The sequence below is a fragment of the Mauremys mutica genome, chromosome 4, assembly GCF_020497125.1.
Source record: "Mauremys mutica isolate MM-2020 ecotype Southern chromosome 4, ASM2049712v1, whole genome shotgun sequence".
NCBI lineage: Eukaryota > Metazoa > Chordata > Testudines > Geoemydidae > Mauremys > Mauremys mutica.
The window spans coordinates 29,120,684-29,141,642 of record NC_059075.1 but is presented as its reverse complement, the minus strand read 5'-3'; the positions used below and the strand labels follow the sequence as shown (position 1 = coordinate 29,141,642).

Below are 20,959 nucleotides of genomic sequence, written 5' to 3'. Positions count from 1 at the left end.
TAAAATCCTAGTTTAGATCTGGTAAAAGCTGCCACCACCCAATAATGTACGTGTATTGGGACACAGTCCTTCCCCAAAATCCTTGGGGATCCCAAGAGCCCCAAATCCATGGAGTTCTTACACCTAGGAGAAGTAAACCATTCCCCCTGCTTCCTCCCCCCTCCCTTTTCCTAGGAGAGATACCGGGATTCAACTACAGAGGGATGCCTTCCTCCTCCCCTTTCCCTGAGAATTCACCCAAGGAAAGATCAACCAAGTCCTTAACAGAAAAGATTTATTAAAGAATAAAAAGAAAGTAACTGTCTCTGTAATACCAAGATGGAACAATACACAGGGTCTAAACTTATCAATCTCTGGAGAGAATCCCCCCTCCTTTCTTTCTCAGTAAAAGCAATAACAGTACAGAATTAAAGAAATTCTATAGCAAAACACAGAATTGCAAATACAGAAATAAAAGTATAAGAATACTCGTTCCTTGCTAATACTCACTAGCTTGAATAGAAGAATTTATTGCAGAAACCTGGGAGGACTTGATTAAGATGTCTGGACTCCCTTAACTCCCAAGAGACTCTCTTTTAAAAAAAAAAAAACAGAAAAAACTTCCCTCCACAGGGATTTGAAAATATCTTGTCCCTGATTGGTCCTCTGGTCAGGTGTTCACAGGTACTGCTTGTTAACCCTTTACAGGTAGAAAAAAACCTTAACCCTTAACTAACTGTTTGACACAGCACCTCTGCGTGCAGTTGATTGTTCCTTCCTAAATGGAGTACTTTGCATTTGTCCTTATTGAATGTCATCCTATTTATTTCAGATCCTTGCAGTACCCTGCTCGATATGCCCTTCCAGCTTGACTGTAAACCACTGATGACTACTCTCTTGGAACAGTTTTCCAACCAGTTATGCCCCCAGCTTGTAGTAGCTATATCTAGGACAGTTGTATTTCCCTAGTTTGTTTATGAGAAGGTCATGCAAAGCAGAATCAAAAGACTTACTAAAGTCGAGCTATATTACATCTACCACTTCCACCCTATCCACAAGGCTTGTTACCCTGGCAAAGACAATTATTTGGTTAGTTTGACCCAATTTGTTCTTGACGACAAATCCATGCTGTTATTTATCACCTTATCTTCTTGGCATTTGCAAATTGATTGCTTATTTGCTTCATTATCTTTCTGTATACTGAAAGTAAGCTGACTGGTCTGTAATTCTCTGGGTTGTCCTTATTCCCCTTTTTGTAAATTGGCACCATATTTGCTCCCTTCCAAGTCCTCTGGAATATCTCCCGTCTTCCATGAGTTTTTGAAGATGATCACTATTGGCTCAGCTATCTCCTCAGTCAGTTCCTCGAATATTCTAGGATGCATTTCAGCAGGCCCTGGTGACTTGAAGTCACCTAACTTGTTTAAGTAATTTTGTAACTTATTTCCCTATTCTTTCCCCCACCATCATACAGTGGGAATTTACAACTTTACATATAAAGTTGTTACATACATTTCACCATGATATTATTGATCAGTGAGTTATTAGTTGTCAAATGCTACCTCACAGGGCATATTTTGTACAAAGATTATTGCAGTATAGGGTGCAAATAGTGGTGCTTAGTCACAACTGTATAATATGATATGATTTATTGCTAAACTCATTAAATTGCAATCAAGAATTTTGCATCCATATTGGATTTTTTTTTCAATTCAGGAAGTTCTTTAATTAAACTGGAGTACGAAATCATCTTCAAAGAGCCATTGAAAGCTATTCAGCATGAAGTAAGCCTGCTATTATACATTTTTGTACTGCACAAGAATCTTCTCTTGGGCATTAAAATCAACCAAGACCTTTATATATTTGAAGATAAGTCCTATGCTTCCATACAAAGGGCCAGGTTCTGAGCTGGGGTAAGTTGATGTAGTTCCATTGGAGCATTGGCCCAAACTTGGCAGAACTTTTCCTTTCACTGTTATGGGTGCTAAAATGTTAAATTATGCTAATCCAAATAGAAATTGATAATGGTGTGATGGGTAAAGAACATACTCTCAAGATAAGCAGTATTTTTATTAGGCAAGTTTCAGTGGTAGCCGTGTTAGTCTGTATCAGCAAAAAAACCCCAAACAAACGAGTCCTTGTGGCACCTTAGAGACTAACGAAAGCTTATGCCCAAATAAATGTTAGTCTCTAAGGTGCCACAAGGACTCCTTGGTTTTTTTTTAATTAGGCAAGTTAGAGAAACTCAGTTGAATTTATTCATATTTTCCCCCATATATGATAGAAAATGCCAGGTGCTTTTTTAACCCTTTTTGGGCAGCTGCAACATTTTACTAGTTTCATTGCTTGGCTCTCCCAAAAGTTACTACTTCACTACTTTTCCCTGAAACCAAAAACGTAACGAGTTCCTGGTTCCCATTCGTATGCATCCTGCAGCCTCCTAGTCTAAGATCTGTTGCGGATTAGAGTGTGTAGGGTTGAAAGGTGAGGTCCAGCACAGAAGTCGGACTATGGGTTCATCATTAAGGCAAGGGAGGGCAATTTCAGTGCTAAGCATCTGGTATCGGGACTACAAATAGATTTTTGGCTGATGCAGTGCATGTATCCATGACTAGGAAGCACTGGTGAAGAGGATGTAACTGGAACTCCACTAAATACACGATGTGGACCATAGCCACAATTTGTTTTGAAATCAGAAGGCACTCTATTTTGAAACAATTGTAGTTAATACAGGTGACATTAGAAAAGCCCTTAAAAATGTACTTATTTCATTCTGTTTTTCTGTTTCCCTTTGATGCATATAGATTCTCAGCTACTCAAATGACAAGACACAGGAAACTTTTATAAGTACATTTTTATTTAAAATAAAAATTAATTATGGTGCCTTTTTAAATAGGGTACTGCACAATCTGTATATGCAACACAGTTTTTGGTACAGAACATACTTATTGAGCAATATCCTTAAATTCTAAATATACATTAATGGCTTGTTTGAGAAACATGACAACATTAATTCGGATTTTTTTTTCTCTTTAGTCATTTACCACTGATACAGATTTCCCATAAACAATATTTGTTTTCGTCTGTACATGTGGTACACAGTCAAGAAGGCAGATCTCAGAATATTTACATTCATGCATTAATTTTAACACATCTTTGCAGTATAAAATCATATTTTTGTTTGTACAGATGCAGGGAGTATTGTAAATATATATATTTATAATAGGTCTGATTTTTTCCATTGCTTTACACTATGTATAGTAATTTATACCTCTACAAAGTGAGTGGAAAATGCCACCAACTCAGAACAATAGGTTTCTACCCACGTTGCAGAGTGTAAATGACAACACACAGTGCAAGGCTGTGGAGAATCAGGTCTGTACATGTATAATCTATACCTTAAACCTAGTAGAACTGTCTGTCCTTTGTAGTCTGTTTTTGCAGCTTCTAAGCAGGGTCTGGGCTCTATGCTACTCGTGTTTGTTGTGTCTGAATTAGCAAGGGCCTAAGCACCTTCAACTCTCTTGATGTCAATGAGGGTTGGGTGCTCAGCACTTGCAGGATCAGGCCCTTTAGAGCTGGTCTCAGCTATGAGTCCTCTAATTGCAAATATTTATTTAAAATTAGATTTAAAAAGAAAAATAAGTTAATCCATTGTCTCAGGCATAAAATATTCAGGTAGTTTATGTGCAAGTCTGACCGTGATTAGGGGGTTAAAGCTATAGTCACGAAGTAAAGTCTTGTCTTGGTAACAGAGGAATGCAAATCTAGAAACTCATAACTCTCTGAGCCAGATCCTCAGCTAGTGTAAATCACCCTGACTTCACATCAGGAGCCAGATCCTCATCTGGTGTATCTAGCTATACAGGGCCTTTCAATACTTTATCATTTTAGAGGCTAAAAATACACTTTAAATCCTGTGAATTTCTATTTTGAATCACCAATTCCTGCTCTACACGGTCACTGTTATAGTGCAACACTTATCTCTCAAGACCGCTCTATTCCTTTTATATTTAATTAAATGTGTAATAAGGGAGCACACAAGCCCCTTTTATTGAAGCTTTGCAGTCTTAAAGAAAACCCTGAACTCATCAGAAAGCTTCAGAAGTCGTCCCCCAAGGCATTACCTCACTGGCCTCTCTTTTCCGAAGATTGGAATCCACTTCCAGTATATTTCTCCCAGTGCCCCTCTCAAGATCCCCTTAAATTTTGAGGCAATGTATTCAACTGCATGTGGGGAAGTCAGGATTCTAAAAGCAGAATTATCCCTGCAGAATTTTCTACCTATTCCAAAATCATGATCTGTGAATGTTCAGAGTAAAGTCTCTTTGGTAAAGCAGAGAGGAGAAATTGCTTATTTTAACTGGTGCTGTCCTAACTTGGCAAGTGAACAATGAACAAATTTTAGATTTGTTTGTGCACTTCAATGCATTTAAAAAGCATTCAGCAATAAGGGATCAATATTATGGTGAACAACAATTTACAATTCATGTGCCTTAGTATGCTTATAGAAACTGTCCACAAATCTGGCTCCTACTTAGCTCCTATATAGTGCTTGTCATTGTATCTCAAGCCACTGTCGTAAGGAAGGCAAGTATCATTATTCCCCTGGGGAAACTGAGGCACAGAGAGGCAAAGTGACTTGCCAAAAATTACACAGCAGGTCCATGGCACAACTGACAATAAAACCCAGGTCTCCAGAGTCCCTGTCCAGTGCTCTTTCCATTGAAACATGCTGCCTCCCCATTTTGTGTTCACTGTTTAGGTCACACATTCCACTGTAAATAGTTTAGGGAGCCTGGGTTAAATTTTGATTATATTTTAGGTCATGGGTCAGATTCTCTTTCCATTGAAATCAATGAGATTAGGATTAAGCCCGTATGGTCTGTGCTTAGATTTTTTGCAAAAACATACATTTTAATAGATGTAGTGATCTGCAAACCCCTTTGTAATCTTGCCCTTACAGAGCATGTCTTTAAAGCTTTACTAGGAAATAAAGAAAATCAGCGCACATTAAGATAAGGTGCTAACTGGGAGTCTGGACCATGATCGTACTATATACTCTCAGCTATGCATGCAACCAGTCTCAAACTATGGCACAGTTATACAAAAAAATAAAAAAGACAAAACATAACTACACCAAAATAATCTTATGGATTGAGAAACCCTGGAAAGACAGTAACATGTTTTTATTATAGTACTTAGGGGGTAATTGCCTTAGGCAATGAATATTGGGGACAGTGGATTCAACTTGTAAATTCTATTATTGTTAATTCCACCTAAAAACATACCGGTGTATTTTGTGCAAGCATACAATATAAATACAGCAGGGAAATATATGATCATGTTCTTGAGGTGAAGGGTTACTTATTTCTTTTCACATGTTGCATTTGCATTCACTCCACCTCAAGAAAGACTTGTCATTTAAAAAATAATATTCATGTACCTAAATTGCTATATAGGGATGACAGGCTGAAAAAACAATCACATAACTCCATAGATTCCTCAACAACAGTATATAGCAGCATTTTGTTTTGTCAGTGAAAGGATACATATACCCTATCCATTCATTAGGTAATAGAAAACTAGAGATGTGTCTGAACCAAAACTCTTGACCTGAGTACCCTGGAACTTTACTGGGGAAGGGCTTCAGAATCCAAATTTCACAGCTTCCCCATATCTATATAACTGGCCAAAGACTAAACCATGAGACATGGAAAAGCCTCAAACAATGGAGTGTTCGAAATTCAGATCCAAGTTTTGCAACTCAGGCCCGTCCTTATTTAAAACTGAAAATATCAACATGTTGCTGTACTGACATGCTTAATGCCAACATGCAGTTACTTTAGTTAATGACACTGCAATGGCTTGTTTGAGTTTTTTCAAAGACACAGAGACAAAGTATTATTGAAGCTTGATAGCAAGATGAGAAGCCAGCGTGTGGTATAACTTTCTTTTGATAAAGGGAGACATACAGACTGAATGACAAAAATATAATTTCCAAACATCCTATGTCAGAAGGGTGGGGTGGGCAATACTATAGACTAAACACTGGCCTTTACCCTAGGGGATTACTGATTAAGTCTAACCTGAGATCCTAAGTGAAATGAGTCTGGTGGATTCAGCTTCACTTTTAATAATCTGCAATCCATGTCACGAAAAGGTACAACACAAAACTATCACATAGAATTTGGCACAACTGGCAGTCCCTGCTCAGGAAATGCAGAGGACTGAGCTAACACGGGCACACCGATTTACTAGTCACTAGTAAATAGTCCTCTAAGTCAGGCCTACAAAGTCCTTGGTGGGCCAGCTCAGGAAATGAGAAACCTTCAGGAAATGACACTTGTTTTCTGCCCCAGCAGCTGATCAGTGGATAGATAAGGAGGACTTCAGTTTCCAGTCTGCCACTCCTTTCAACATGGTCAAGCCCAAATATTCACTCCAAACTGTAAACAAAATCCTTTCTAGAGGGATTCTCTGATGGATCTGTATGGTGCAAATACAGTAAATGTGCAGAACGTCACGCAGAGGAGAAATCTAGAACTTGTTTAAAGCTAGGAAATAAAGGATATGCAGGGGGAAATAGAGGTTGATTATGAAGTAACAGTGTTCAAAGCACCTTTTAATATTATCTTATCTTTAATAAACTATGCTAATTGCCAATGATCATACTTTGACTTCTTTTGTTTGAAAAGTCTTCAGCCATGGAAATTGCATAGTCACCAGACTGCAGCTGTATTTCCTGGGTTAACTCTCAAATTTATGCAATTTTTGGTTGCTTGTTGGATTAACGGAAACCCTTTTCCTTCTAATAACATAATAGTTAATTAAGACTATGAAGTTTCTAGCTTGTAAAAGAAAACACTGCACAAGCTAGAGAAGCATGCAGGTGAAGACTTCCACCCTCTGAATCTCAGACCCATTTATAGTAAGTTGCTGCAACTCTGAACTATCACCTTCACATCAAAGGACCCTATTTAAGCAGCTCTTTGTGGACAATCAAAAATAAAGAGGGGGTGGGGAAGCTGGAGGCATCATGATGTTGCTTTCAACAGATGTAGCATGCAGTGATTATGCCTTTGTGAGGTCTTTTTTCTTGGTAGCCTGGATTGGCAAGTTTATCTTCCCTTTGACAATCAGCAAGGCTGAAGAGTAGTCTGCTTTTCTTCTCTGAATAACTGATACGTGCACTATTCCTGAAATGAAGTCCATGGCCACAGAGCTCCTTTCATTTCCTTATTTCACCCACCTTGCATACTTTGTATGTGTGCTTTTAAAGTTTAACACCTCCCATGTCTTGAGGGGGTCCCGGGGATTATACCACTGCATTATCAACTGTTTTGTTGTTCTGGGAGGACGTCATTGCATATTCAGCTCGACTTGTTCCATTTTCTTCTTTTCTCAGTGGTTTCCTTGGGTGATGACGAGTTCAAGGACAAATGGGGAAGGGAAGAAGAAAGGACAAAAACATCTTCATTATGAATATAGACTGAAAACAAGGACATTTCAGAAATGTCCTAGGCTAATAATTAGAATGTCTTCTAGATGACAAAATGTTTTATTTTACAACTTTCTGAATACAAGTCAAATCAGAAATTGTCTTCCTCCAACCTTTTGCTCTCCCTAGAACATATTGATTCAGTTACTTATGTTGTATCATAGACTCTTTGGCTTTTCAGTCCCAATCAGTATCTAAATATGTGAGTGAATTTGCTTGCTGGAAAGACAGACTTTGGAAAAAGAATTCATGATTTAGCTAGCAAGCAGTACATCCTGAGTAGGGGCATTGCAAGTTTTCTCACATCCCCACCACCATAGTGCTTCAAATTTGTCCTGGAGAGAGCGCATCATGGGTTGAGAAAGTAGCTCTGTCTCCATGCTTGTTCAGTCCTTGGCCTCTCTCCTGAAAGGACCAAGTAATGCAAACTCTGATGATGGAGAAACAGGTCCATGAAGAACCGAATTTCAACTAATTTCACATAACCCATTGAACAGTCATAATGTGACAGTTTTCAGTTGGTAACAAAATGGGTTAGATTTGAACCAGTGACTTGAAGGTGAAAAGCTGGGCGTACCTGTGAGCCATTCCATCCGGTCAGGCTAACAGTTGAACCTACCACACTCTTTTTGCCAGTGTCATTAGTTGGTAACAGTCTACAACCTTAAGCTCTGGTAGTGGCGCGCTTCCAGAAATGTGCTGCAGGGGTAGAAATCTCTACCAATAACTGAAACAAGTACTGAGGAAACACATGGCTGTTCTGTATTTCAAAGGGTCCCTGCAGAGATAGACTTAAGTACAAGTTTCATATCTGAACATTTCCCATAATGTAGGATAACCATCTGTGATGCATCCTATCTCCCCCATGAATCCTCTCCTCCAAAGTGGTATACCCTTCATGTAAACGTGAATGTAAAAGGTACATCATATGGCAAGGGCAAAAGCACTAGTGGTTTTCATAAAGATGTTGGCCTTTAGCTTAAGGCACTTCTACTTGTTTTGTATGGCCAAGAAGACTAGAGGAGCAAACATAATATACCATTAAAGTATCTGGTATTGTTTTGAGATGGTTTTGCAAGGTAAAGCACCAGAAATAAACTATTAATACCAAGACAATTCAATACAGTACAGTTTCAATGAAGAAAAAAAAGTTAGTTGAAGGGTTTATGATGGCTGATTACAAGACAACAAATTTGTTCCAGTAATAATGTACACAGCACCTTTTTGCATTGCCTAGCTGCTGAGTCAAGGCTTGTTAATATTAATTGTGGTTCCAGCTGTTAGAGTCAATAGTATTGGAAGGGAAAATTACAAAGCTTTGAGTTCTTTTTTGGTGATTATGTGCACACTTGTCTGTAATTGAAACACATTTGCTCTGGTTCTATACCTATATTTAGTTGTATTAAAAAGCACCCAACCCATCTGCCATCTCTCTGAGAAGAAGAATGAAGAACCGAATGGTTCCAGGCCTTTTCGCTCTCGCTCTCTCTCTCCTTCTTATTAGAAACAGAGGAACAATTTTGTGAATTATTTTTAAATCCTAATTTTTTCAATATTCAATTTTTTAAAAATGTCAAAATCTGAAATTCAGCCCTATAGTTGTTGGAAAAAATGGGGGAATTTTGACCATCTTTCTATCTTATCTATTCCCCATCTTTTTCTTTCATCTTTTTATGTCCAACACCTTTCTACTTTTCTCTGATTGAATTCTCTTTTTATGCCTTCTGCATCTTTCTTCACTTCTACATGGGCCTTTTTCTTCTAGTTTTCTCTCTAGTTTCTCTTTTTCTCTGCATTACTTCCTTTTTTGAAGCTCTCTTTTTCAGACTCTTTTGGCTCTCCATTCTCTTTCCTCCTTTTCATCATCTCCCTATTTCTCTTTTCCTCCCTTTTTGCTTTCTGTTCTCCTTCACTATCATCTCATGTTCACTGTCCCTGCTCTTCCCTATTTTCTTTTTTTAAGCGTGAAGCCTATATAGAGCTGGCCTATCCATCTTAAAACTTTCATTGGGAAATTCAGAAAGACCTACCTTCCAGTGGGTGAGGCCTCTCCAACATCAGTAGAACAGAGAGGTCTACAGAGATGCTCTATGACTGGCCCTAATACACTCTATGACTGGCCCTAATACACACTTGTGTTTCTAAGAGCTTGAAAATAATGGAATGGGATGGTATCAAAGTCATGATGGCTTTCTCCAGTCATGGCATCCTATTTTGCCTCATCACTGCTTTAGGGTTAACATTAGTAAAGCAGAACAGCTATATTATTGAATATCAATGATATAGCAATTTGAGACCTATACATTTCAGAATTATATTTTTGTTCAGGTATGGAGGAGTGGCATGGTTCACAAATTCAGGAAACCATACCATTCTCAAATGTATTGCAGGTATATGAATTGTATGGGTCAAATTCTCCTCTTAATTACACCAGTGTAATTCCATTGACTTAATGGAGTTACACGAAGTGACCAGATTGATGAATTTGACCGTGTGTGTGTTAAATGCTATCATCCTTTTCCTACAATACTTAAACTGTCATTATATGTGAGGCCTAAGATCATGGGCTCTTGTTTTTCTAGACATTATTCGCTTAATTGAGATCCAGGTATTCACTGAGATTCCATTTTTTTTAATAGCATGCTATGGGGGGAATACTTTTATCCTGTTTAGTGTCTGATAAGATTGTCTGTTCCTCACCTCGCTCTGTACAAAACTCTTTGAATCACCTTTAAGATGATGTTCTAGACCAGTGATACTCAGACTGAGGCTCGTGAGCCACAACTGGCTCTTTAATGTGTCTCCGGCAGCTCTTTGCAGCACATGATATTAAAACTCTGTGTGATTTTAATTATTAATCAATATAAGTTATTAACCAATCAGGAGTCTTTTACTATGTTATTAACCAATTGTCATTGATAAAAAAAAATACTTGGTCAGTCATTTTGTTTTGAGAATATATAAAAATAGTAACTGAAGCCATGAATTCACACTACTGTGGCTCTTTTGGGTAATGTTGATGCTAATTTGGCTCCTGAACCACTGAAGTCTGAGTATCCCTGTGCTATAGCACTGTTATTTACACTCAGTACTACTTTTCATGGGGTAAGTGCTCCAGAATTAGTGAGAGTGTAAGTGGGGAACTCTTCACATCCATGATACTCACTCAGTGGCAGGAGAAACAGGCGGTTCTCTAACAAGCAGTTTGCATCTCTTTAAAGTGCAATTTACTACACACAGAGCGTTGATGTATAGCAAATCGATCAGTGTACTCTTCATAGAGAACAGTTTCAAATTAAATGTACATGCAGCTCTGCATAGCTTAACGCAGGTGACTATGGCTCCCAGTACATGCGTGTAATGGTGCTTCAAAGTCAGAGTCCATAATAACCTCTCCACCATGTATGCTTTAATGTGCATGTATCCTAAAATCAAGAGAGCATCAGAACAGCCATTTAATGGATACACTTCACATGTTTATAGAACCTCATGTTAAATAAAAGCGTAACATTGAATGGTAAATCATGTTTGTCAGATAAATATACATCCTATTCTCTGCTAGCTCTCTGCAACACTGAAATGCAACCACAACAATGCAATGCAAGTGGCCTTTTTATGTTCTTTCTTCAGCAAATTTCTTAAAGGAAAAGCATTTTGGGCACTTGATCTCAGCTAACCAGTGAAAATAGTTTGCCTGTTTTACAAAACCTCTTAGGCCAGATCCTCAGCTGATGTGCATTTGGCATAGCTCCACTCACTGTCTTCAGTAGAGCTATCCTGATTTTACACAGTGGATGGTCTGGCCCTATTTATCTCAGTGTGACAGGACTTTGAATGGGTGTGTAAGACCTGCTGGACAAAAATAATAAAAGATCAGTGGATAATTATTTTAAACAAGAGATTATCATGCTTTGTAACATTTGCCATAAGTAGGTTTATTAAAACTTCAAGAGGCTGGGACCACCTAGAAATGGGAATAAAAGTGTAATTCAGAATGGCAACATGTAATTTACAAATGTAGGGCCCAAACCTGTGAGATGCTCAGCAGCCTGAATGGGAATTAGTGTCTCTCTGTACATTGAAGCATCTCCAGGCCCAGTGCTGAAGAGGCTCCATGTGTGAAATTCACAGCAGCTAAAAGGATCAGGCTCTAAAATTCAATATTCCCCTAATACTTCAAAAAAAAATTTTACTGTAGAAACACAAAAATGGAGTTTTCAGTGCCTCTGTGAAGTGAAAGCCGGTTTTATTGAGTTCAGCATACAGGAATAAAAAAATGCAGTAGTATTTCAATGTGCCACAATTCCAAAATATGGTTGCTTAAAAAACTATTTAATATTCTCTCTCTTTCCTTTGAGAGATGTGGATAAAAGTAAGAGCCAGCATAAGTGGCTTTCTGCTACCTTTCTTCCACCCCGCCACTCAAGCCTGGAGGCAGCTGGCGGGTCATTTCAGTCCATATAACAAATTCAAGCAACCTCAATAATGACCCATTTAGGGACTGTTCTGTTGGCCCAGGATAGTTGGAGAAACGCGAACTCCATGTGGGCTTTGGGCCAGGAACTGGTGGAGTAAACCTGGCCAGCGGAATCCCAAGCTGTCAGCACCATCCCTTTTTGCCATTGGTGCTGCACATAGGGGGCAGAGCGAACTCGAGGATCAGGCCCTACATGACAACTGCTGCCAAGCGGAGAGAAGGCCAAGGGATTGAACATTCCTCTGCAGTGTTAGAAAACCAAGCACAGACGAGCATTGTGCTAGCACATAGCAACTGAACAGTGAAGTGTATAGACCCCAAAACCAGTCTGCTATCAACGGCCGAAGTGAATGGAATAGAAAACGTAAACAAACTGCCCCAAAAGTACATGCAATTTTTCATTTTCTTTCAATACTAACAATAAAGGTGTTAACACAGAAATGTGCATTGGACTTAATTCTCCTCACAGCAATTTTACACTGGTGGAGTTACTAACTTTGATGAAGTTACTAGCAATAGACATTGGTATAAAGGAAATAAACAAGTCTATAATTTTGTAAATTTTGCCAGGTCTCTTTAAATACAATTATATGCCATAGAGGGAAGAAAATGGAGTAGATAAATACAAGTATGAAGAGAACGGTTCTATGGGTAGCCCATATAAACTAGAATTGGAAATTGTAATTCTGGGTTGTCTGTTTCTCCTGTGTTCCCAGTTACACATTTCTTTCTTTCTTTAAGGAATGTGTCTCCACCTTCTCATCAGAATCTCTGTGTTATCTGTCAGGCATCAAACGGAAAAGTAAGGAAAGAGACAATATCAGGAAATTAAATGATCATTTATATACAAGCACTTCAAAGAATTAAAACTTCCTATTTTGATTTAGAGAGAGAAAAATAAAAATAATTGACTTTCATTGGAATTATGCAAAATAAAGCCATTCACTTCTTCGATTGCTATGCTGCAAGTCTAGACAAGCTGACAATTTTGTTATGGGCCTGCTTTAAAACATCCTGATTTAGCAGAAGCAGGACAGGAATGGAGGAATAAGTATTATACCATTATTTAATGATGTTACTTTTATTGGACAATCTCTCTCATTACATATCAGTGACCTGTACAGTTATAGTAAGTTTAAAGAAAACAAAAGGGAAATCATCTAAATTTCAGCAAAGACAAACAGTTTGAGTGCTGGATGTGAAAGCAATCATCCAATGTGCATGAACTGATGATGACTGACGGTGAGAAGTTAATTTTCTTCATAAAAATGATCTGTGAATTACAGGACCAGCTGATGAAAGAACTTTACTGCACCAAAGACAATTATTTTCTGTGACAACAGTAAAACCTAGAATAGGGATTGGCAACCTTTGGCACGTGGCCCGTCAGGGAAAGCCCCTGGTGGGCTGGGCTGATTTGTTTACCTGTTGTGTCCGCAGGCTCACTGCTCCAGGCCAATGGGGGCTGCGGGAAGTGGCGCGAGCCGAGGGATGTGCTGACCATGGCTTCCTGCAGCCCCCATTGGCCTGGAGTGGCGAACCGCGGCCAGTGGGAGCCACGATCGGCCAAACCTGCGGATGTGGCAGGTAAACAAACCAGCCCGGCCTGCCAGGGTGCTTACCCTGGCGGACTGTGGGCCAAAAATTGCCGATCCCTGACCTAGAATCTTCAGCTGCAAAAATCTGAGATCTCTTCCATTACAGCTAAAGGAACTTGTGCCAGCTGTAGTAGTATTAGGACTTGCAGGTAGGGCAACCATATTTCAATTTTTTTTAAAATATATTTTTCTGGCAACATTTTTCAAAATTATGAAATACTCAAGTGATCCGCATTCTGGCTTCTTCTTTTGATCTGTTTCATAGGAGTCAGAAAGCGCCACCTGGAGCAAAAGAGCAGATCCAAAAAAGCCTGACCTCAGCTCCTGCGCCCATGCTGCACTTTCTCTCTATGGTTCTGATGACAGAGAACTGGCAGGTACCTGCTCTCGATCTCCCCTCCATCCCCAGGGGCTAGAGCAGGAGGCTTGCACTGACCAGACTGGCTCACTAACTCACCACACTCAGATTGCAATGTGTGAGCTTAGCTTAGGCCTTGAGTAATGGTTGGTGTGAAACACACACTTGCTATGTGATGAGCATAAAAGAGGCTGCACAAAACATCTTACATCAGTACTATCATTACTTTGTAGTTTATAAAAAAAAAAAAAAAAAACCTGAACATTCTGGTTGAAGAAATATTAAAAACAAAACAAAACAGGATATTTTAGAAGTTCTTGGGACATGATATAGTAAAACTGGGAGGAAAGGTCTTTTTACTTACTTGCTTTTTAGGCCTCCAGCCACTAGAGGAAAACCACCACATAGATGAGAGCAGGTTTGAATTCCTTCCAGTGGAGGGCAGTGCTGATGCACAAAAGCCAATACCTTACTTTTACTGAGAACTTCATAGATTCCAAGGCCAGAAGGGACCAGTGTGATAATCTAGTCTGACCTCCTGTATAACACAGGCCAGGGACCTTCCCCCAACTAACTCCTTTTTCTAGAAAAACAAATCCAATCTCCATTTAAATATTGCCAGTGATGGAGAATCCACCATGATTCTTGGTAAATTATCTCATTGACTTCAGGATTGGCTCCCTTACTTGTATGTTTGGTAGCTTAGAAAGCTTTGGGGAGTCAGATTTCATCTGTGTTGCTGGAATTTCTTTTCCAATAAGTGTCTTGATCTTGGAGTTTCAGGCATTCAGTGGCCTTACAGGGAGTTTCTCTTTGGAACAGCTGATGCCAAGGAACAAGAAGGGCAGATGTACTAAACTTTACCACCTCTGTGCTGACTCTAAGACATCATCAATGCTGCAGGCTCTGTAGAATGCTCCCGGAGGTGTTATACCAGGTCTTATGCCAAAAGCTCGTGATTAGGTAGATGTGGCAAGGGGATAGGGTATTTCATGCAGAGAATTATACATTAGTGAGACAGATGCGCACACACACAAGTCTGCCACTAATGCGGCATTTGTGAAATTCTGGAACATGAACAATTCCACCATGTAAAAATACTGTGCTGTATATACACAGAGTTGTGTTACGTGAGACTGCAGACTTTGTGAAGGTCTTTAGAGAGAAATCGAACCAAGTGGGAAGGAGATTTTATGAAACACTGACATCTTTTTATTAAATTTTATAGTTAATGACCACTTAAGTGCCAACAATATGCATTCACAGATCAACAACTGAGTTCTTAAGGTGTAACAGTCCTACTATTAATTACTCATAGGAAGTGGTTACTGGCTTAGTCACCTCCCACTTTCAAAGAAAATGCTCTACAATTGCCATAAAACGCACCTATAGCTGTGCAAGTTTCAGAAGCACGCTCAGTACTGTTCAATTTTTTGTCAATGTCCAATCTTCTGAATTTCCCAAGGCTTTTGTACATATTCCAAGCAGTCCAGTCTTCCAATTATGCTAGCCAAGATGTTCTAGAGATTTAGGCTTCTGTACCTAAAATATAATGTTGTTCCAGTATTTATCATTGCAATATATCACCCTGTTAGTTTACTCTCAAATTAGAATGAAAATAGAAAAGAATGGATGGTCTATGAAGAAAGATTGAAAAAATTGGGTTTGTTTAGTCTGGAGAAGAGAAGACTGAGGGGGACATGAGAACAGTTTTCAAGTACATAAAAGGTTGTTCCAAGGAGGAGTGAGAAAAGTTGTTCTTGTTAATCTCTGAGGATAAGACAAGAAGCAATGGGCTTAAATTGCAGCAAGGGAAGTTTAGGTTGGACATTAAGAAAAACTTCCTAACTCTCCGGGTAGTTAAGCACTAGAAAAAATTGCCTAGGGAGGTTGTGGAATCTCCATAATTGGAGATTTTAAAGAGCAGGTTAGACACACACCTGTCAGGAATGGTCTAGTTCAGGGATTGGCAACCTTTCAGAAGTGCTGTGCCGAGTCTTCATTTATTCACTCTAATTTAAGGTTTTGCGTGCCAGTAATACATTTAATGTTTTTAGAAGGTCTCTTTCTATAAGTCTATAATATATAACTAAACTATTGTTGTATGTAAAGTAAATAAGGTTTTTTAAATGTTTAAGAAGCTTCATTTAAAATTAAATTAAAATGCAGAGCCCCTCTGACCGGTGGCCAGGACCTGGGCAGTGTGAGTGCCACTGAAAATTAGCTTGCGTGCCGCCTTCGGCACATGTACCATAGGTTGCCTACCCCTGGTCTAGTTACTACATAGTCCTGCCTAGAGTGCAGGGGACTGGACTAGATAACCTACTGAGATCCTTTCCAGTCCTACAACTTCTATGATTCTATGACATTACCTGTATGATTGAGATGGGTGTACATTTCAACTACATTCTGTTTTGGACCATATGGCATGAGTTCTGAGTTACTTACATTAAGGCCCCTTTACACCCTCTGGCAGTGTAAAAGAAGCTTTCAGACGGGGCATAAAAGTAATATACACCCACTTTAAACTGCCAGAATAGTGAAAGGGGGTCTTTGTGTACAAGTGAATTTGTCTATAATTTTATAAATTTTATCTTGTTTAAATCTGATTTCAGAGCTCACCACACTTGAGTCATTAATAAAGATACATTTGGCCTGATTCTCTTCTGTAATATCAGTGGAAATCAGGAGTGACTTTAGTAAAGTCAGTAGAGTTACACTGGTGTAAGTAAGAGGAGAATCAGTTCCATCAATGGAATCTTAAGGAAGATGATCATATTCTTACCCTAACTAGTGAAGACCTGTTATCAAAATTGTATACACGTGTTATTCCAGCAGGTAGTTTGTAGGTAATATTTACACTGATTCTGATCTCAGTTTTTCAGTGTACAGTAATACCCCTATTTTACAAACTAATTGGGGATGAAGGAATTCATAAAATTGAATATCTCATGAGATACACTAATTGAATCTATTTCCCCATGTTAAGTATCCTCACACCTTTTTTGGGTCATCTCGATTATCACTTCAAAAGTTTTTTTTTTTCCTCCTGCTGATGATAGCTCATCTCAATTGATTGGCCTCTTACAGTTGGTATGGCTACTTCCACCTTTTCATATTCTCTGTATGTATAAATATCTTCTTGCTGTATGTTCTAGTCTATGCATCCGATGAAGTGGGCTGTAGCCCACGAAAGCTTATGCTCAAATAAATTTGTTAGTCTCTAAGGTGCCACAAGTACTCCTGTTCTTTTTGTGGATACAGACTAACACGGCTGCTACTCTGAAACCTGTCATAATGATGACAGGTAGGATGCCTAAATTACAGTATGGTATGCTGCATCACTTTATTTTTGTTCAAACCATGGCAAATCAATTTCTAATGCACCAAAGACATCAGAATGTGAAAGGATGTTGACTTGTTCTTTGCCATCACTTTTCCCATGTGACATTTTGTTCCCCCCAAAATGCTTCATATAACTGATTGTTCGTAAGATTGGTGTTTGTAAAATTGAGGTTCTGCTTTAATTCCATTAATTTATAACTTCATTCCCAATTTACTGCAGCATAACAGAGAAGATCAGGCCCTCTGAAGACAACAATACTCTCTGTTCAAGGTTCATTCAATCAGCCAACAGCAAATTTATGTGTAAAAATCTAGAAGATAGTTATGCAGAATCTTCCTTATTTAGGTCTGTGTGTCATGTTAGCATATTGTGCTTGAGCTACAGTTACACACCTGCTTGGCCCCAAAACTCCCCATTCAGAGAGGTCAGGTGTCTGGTGGGTAACTGATATTCTTGCTCAAAACCATCTTCCAAAGTGTTAAAGAGAGATCTCACTTCAGCTGGCCTTTCACTGCCCTGACCTTGCCCAAGCCTTTATGTGACAGATCGGATTTACAGAGGAAAAGCCGCACACATTTTATGTGTCCAATCTTTTCTATCTCTCACAGATTAAATAAAAAAAAAAGGACTTTCAGAATTGCATGCCTCTATTCTATTAGGCTGTGAGGAAACACATTTTCATATAATTGCAAGTCACACTGGCATCAATGGGTTTAAGATTAGGCCTCACCTGCCTTATTTCTTAGGTCAGGCTCCTACTCTCTTTGAACCTTAGAGCCTTGTTCACACATTTTCAAATCGCCAGCATTTCACACTGACCTCTGCTCTCTCTGAAGGATGTTCTTAGCTGGCCAATTTCTAGGGTAAATTTTAGCAGGCCCTGAAGGCTTGTGGGTTATTTCCACTTTTGGATACATCACACTCTTCAGTAGTGGCCAAATCTTCCCTTCCTGTTGTTAGGCCTGAATAAAGATGTAGCACAAAACCAGTTATGCCAACCTGACTGAAGTCAGGCTAACAGAGGTTTCTGGGTAATCCCAGAGTGGAAAAATACTGAGAAGCAGCATGTTTCACAAAGCGCTGGGAAAAAGTGAGATGTGGGGAGCTGCATTCCTGGCATAGTACCAGCTGTGCTGTGTTAAGAACAGTTCGTTTGAGGAACTGATAAGGAGCCAGCCTCCCTGTATTCACTCCCTGTTTCTGTCTTAGGTCCGTTCTTAACTCCTGTCTTCCAGTTTCTGGTGCTTGGCAACCATGCTGATAAGAAAGTTGCTGGGGCATCATAACTTGCTTACACTATAAAGAAAGATAGATGTGCTTTGTTACTAGGGTTTGTTACTAACCAAAGGGGGGTGGGATATGGGTTGTGTGAAATGAATAATCTGTGACGCGACGGAACTGTCTATATAACCTATACTTAGTTGTAAAGGAGGGGGCTGGTTCTCTCTGGAGACGAGCCGCTCTCTATTGATGCATGCACTTGTCAATAAAGAGCTTTTGTTTGGACCTTGCTGGTGTTGCCTGTCTCTCTGCAGTCAGACAACGAACTTTGCTGTCGGGGTTAGAGTCCCTGACACTGTGCAAAGACTGAATATGCTGCCTTCACCCAAGGGCTCTCTTAGGGCTTGGCTACACTTGAGAGTTGCAGCGCTGGTGGAGGCTTTCCAGCGCTGCAATTAGTAATCGTCCACACCTGCAAGGCACATCCAGCGCTGCAACTCCCCGGCTGCAGCGCTGGCTGAACACCTGGTCTGCTTGGGGTGTAGCGAGTGCAGCGTTGGTGATCCAGCGCTGCTCATCAAGTGTGGACACACACCAGCGCTGTTATTGGCCTCCAGGGTATTAGCAGATATCCCAGAATGCTTTTAACTAAATTACTCTCTTTGTTTTGTTTTGTTGTGAACTCGGAGCTCCGGGAGCTGCTTATCAAACACCTCCTGTTTGCTGTGATCAATCTGTACCTAACTGTGAACAATCAAATGAGATAACCCCTGTGAATGAGGCAGGCAGGGAGTGAGTGTTTGCTTGACAGAAACAGCGTGGGCAGAGTGGAGAAAGGGAGTCCGTTGGATGCAGACTGTTTGCAGTTAAGGGTAAGGGATCGGGAACATTTTCTGATTTTTCAAGACAGGAAGCTAACACACAGTGTTGGCTCCAAAAATCCACACTCTCTCTCTCTCTCTCTCTCTCTCTCTCCCCCACTCCCTGTCACACTACGCCCCACCTCACCCCCTTCTTTTGAAAAGCATGTTGCTGCCACTTGAACGCTGGGATAGCTGCCCATAATGCATCACTCCCAACAGCACTGCAAATGCTGCAAATGTGGCCACACACCAGCGCTGGTAGCTGTGAGTGTGGCCACACACCAGCGCTGTTCCTACACAGCTGGATGACCAGCGCTGTAAACTCCCAGGGCTGCAACTCTCAAGTGTAGCCAAGCCCTTAGGGAACAAAATACTCTTAGCTGAGCTGCTCATCAGCTGTTCATCAGCATTTACAAGTTCCCCGACCTTGTGCTCAAAGGTGTCAGAGAGTCTAAAATATGATTGTTTAAGCTCTTCCTTCTCAGATCTTCCTAGTTCAATCCATTGAAATCAATGGGTGCGCCCAAAGGGAAGATCTGGCCTTCTTAGATTACAAATCACATTTCTGAAACCTAAAAGAAATTAAAAGGGTGGGGAGCTTATTCTTACACCATTGTAAATCAAGAGTAACTCCACAGACTTCAATGGAGTTGATCAGAATTTAGTGTGGTGTAACAGCACAATCTGGACCAGACAGCCAGAGATAATTCAATCATATTTCCTACCACCACTAAGTATTCTTTAGAAAGAAAGGAGGCATTATTGTAATACTGGACTACTTAATAAAGCCAATTTAAGAAAAAAAAATACTCATAGCAACCCAACCTAATCCCACCCCCCTCCTTTCACCTCCTAATTAAAAAAAAATCCCCTCTAAAGAGAACTTAGAAAGTAATTTCTGACTAGAGAGATTTGATATACAGCATTATACCTCAGTTGTTTCCAGTGCAGAACACATCTTTGATAGATTTTTTTTGACAGTAGAGAATAACTGAATGGGCCTAAGGTAAAAAATGAACTCAGTTTGTTGACTGTTCCCACATGGTAAAAAGCCACTAAATAAAAGAAATCAGCATTCTCTACTAAGGGAATCTGAATGAAATAAGTTTGGGCAGTGAATTAAGCTATACTATGTGCCTAAGGAAGGGCAGCCTCTCTGGAACAGAAATGAAATGTAAGCCTCACAAATAACACTGAAATCTAAAGGGATCCCACACTGTGCAAATTTATTTATCCTTTTGGAAAAGGCTGGGCAAAACAACCACCCGTTACTGAGAAGAAAGATGATCTTGTGACTAGGGCACAGGAGACCTGGATTCTATTCCCAGCTCTGCTCTAGACTTCTGATGTGACCATGGGCAAGTCAGTATTATCGCTGTATGGTAGCACTGAGATCAGGACCCCAATGTGGTAGGCACTTGACATAACATAGTAAAAGACAGATCCTGCCCTAAAAAGCTGACAATTCAAATAGACAAGACAGACCAAGAAAGGGGGAAATTGTTGTCCCACGTTTAACAAAGAAGGGACGGAGAGATTAAGGTACTTGTCACTGGGTAGATAGGAAACGTGTGGTAAAGTGAAGAATTCCACCCAAATCTCCTGAGTCTCAGTGC

The 20,959-nt window shown here is 39.7% G+C and overlaps 2 protein-coding genes across 12 annotated transcripts in view; one reads left to right on the top strand and one right to left on the bottom strand.

Moving 5' to 3' along the window:
* Positions 1–20,959, top strand: part of FAM181A (family with sequence similarity 181 member A) — a 227,070-nt gene that overhangs the window by 28,417 nt on the left and 177,694 nt on the right. For 2 of the 9 annotated variants that reach the window (XR_006578997.1, XR_006579001.1), the window contains exons 2-3: positions 1,696–1,763; positions 6,345–6,428. The exons of 2 other annotated variants lie outside the window; for them this stretch is intronic. The gene's annotated coding sequence lies outside the window, so the exon portion shown is untranslated. Of the gene's footprint in view, positions 1–1,695; positions 1,764–6,344; positions 6,429–7,387; positions 7,446–11,853; positions 12,332–20,959 lie in introns of those variants that run through there. 5 more of the 9 variants (XR_006579002.1, XR_006579003.1, XR_006579000.1 and 2 more) reach the window with 5 other exon arrangements.
* The window catches only part of PRIMA1 (proline rich membrane anchor 1), an 84,906-nt gene continuing 66,810 nt past the window's right edge, over positions 2,864–20,959 (bottom strand). For 2 of the 3 annotated variants that reach the window (XM_045014786.1, XM_045014787.1), the window contains one exon: positions 2,864–7,394. In XM_045014786.1, the coding sequence (XP_044870721.1) occupies positions 7,298–7,394 (97 nt within the window). In that variant the 3' untranslated portion in view covers positions 2,864–7,297. Of the gene's footprint in view, positions 7,395–12,282; positions 12,738–20,959 lie in introns of those variants that run through there. The other variant, XM_045014788.1, reaches the window with a different exon arrangement.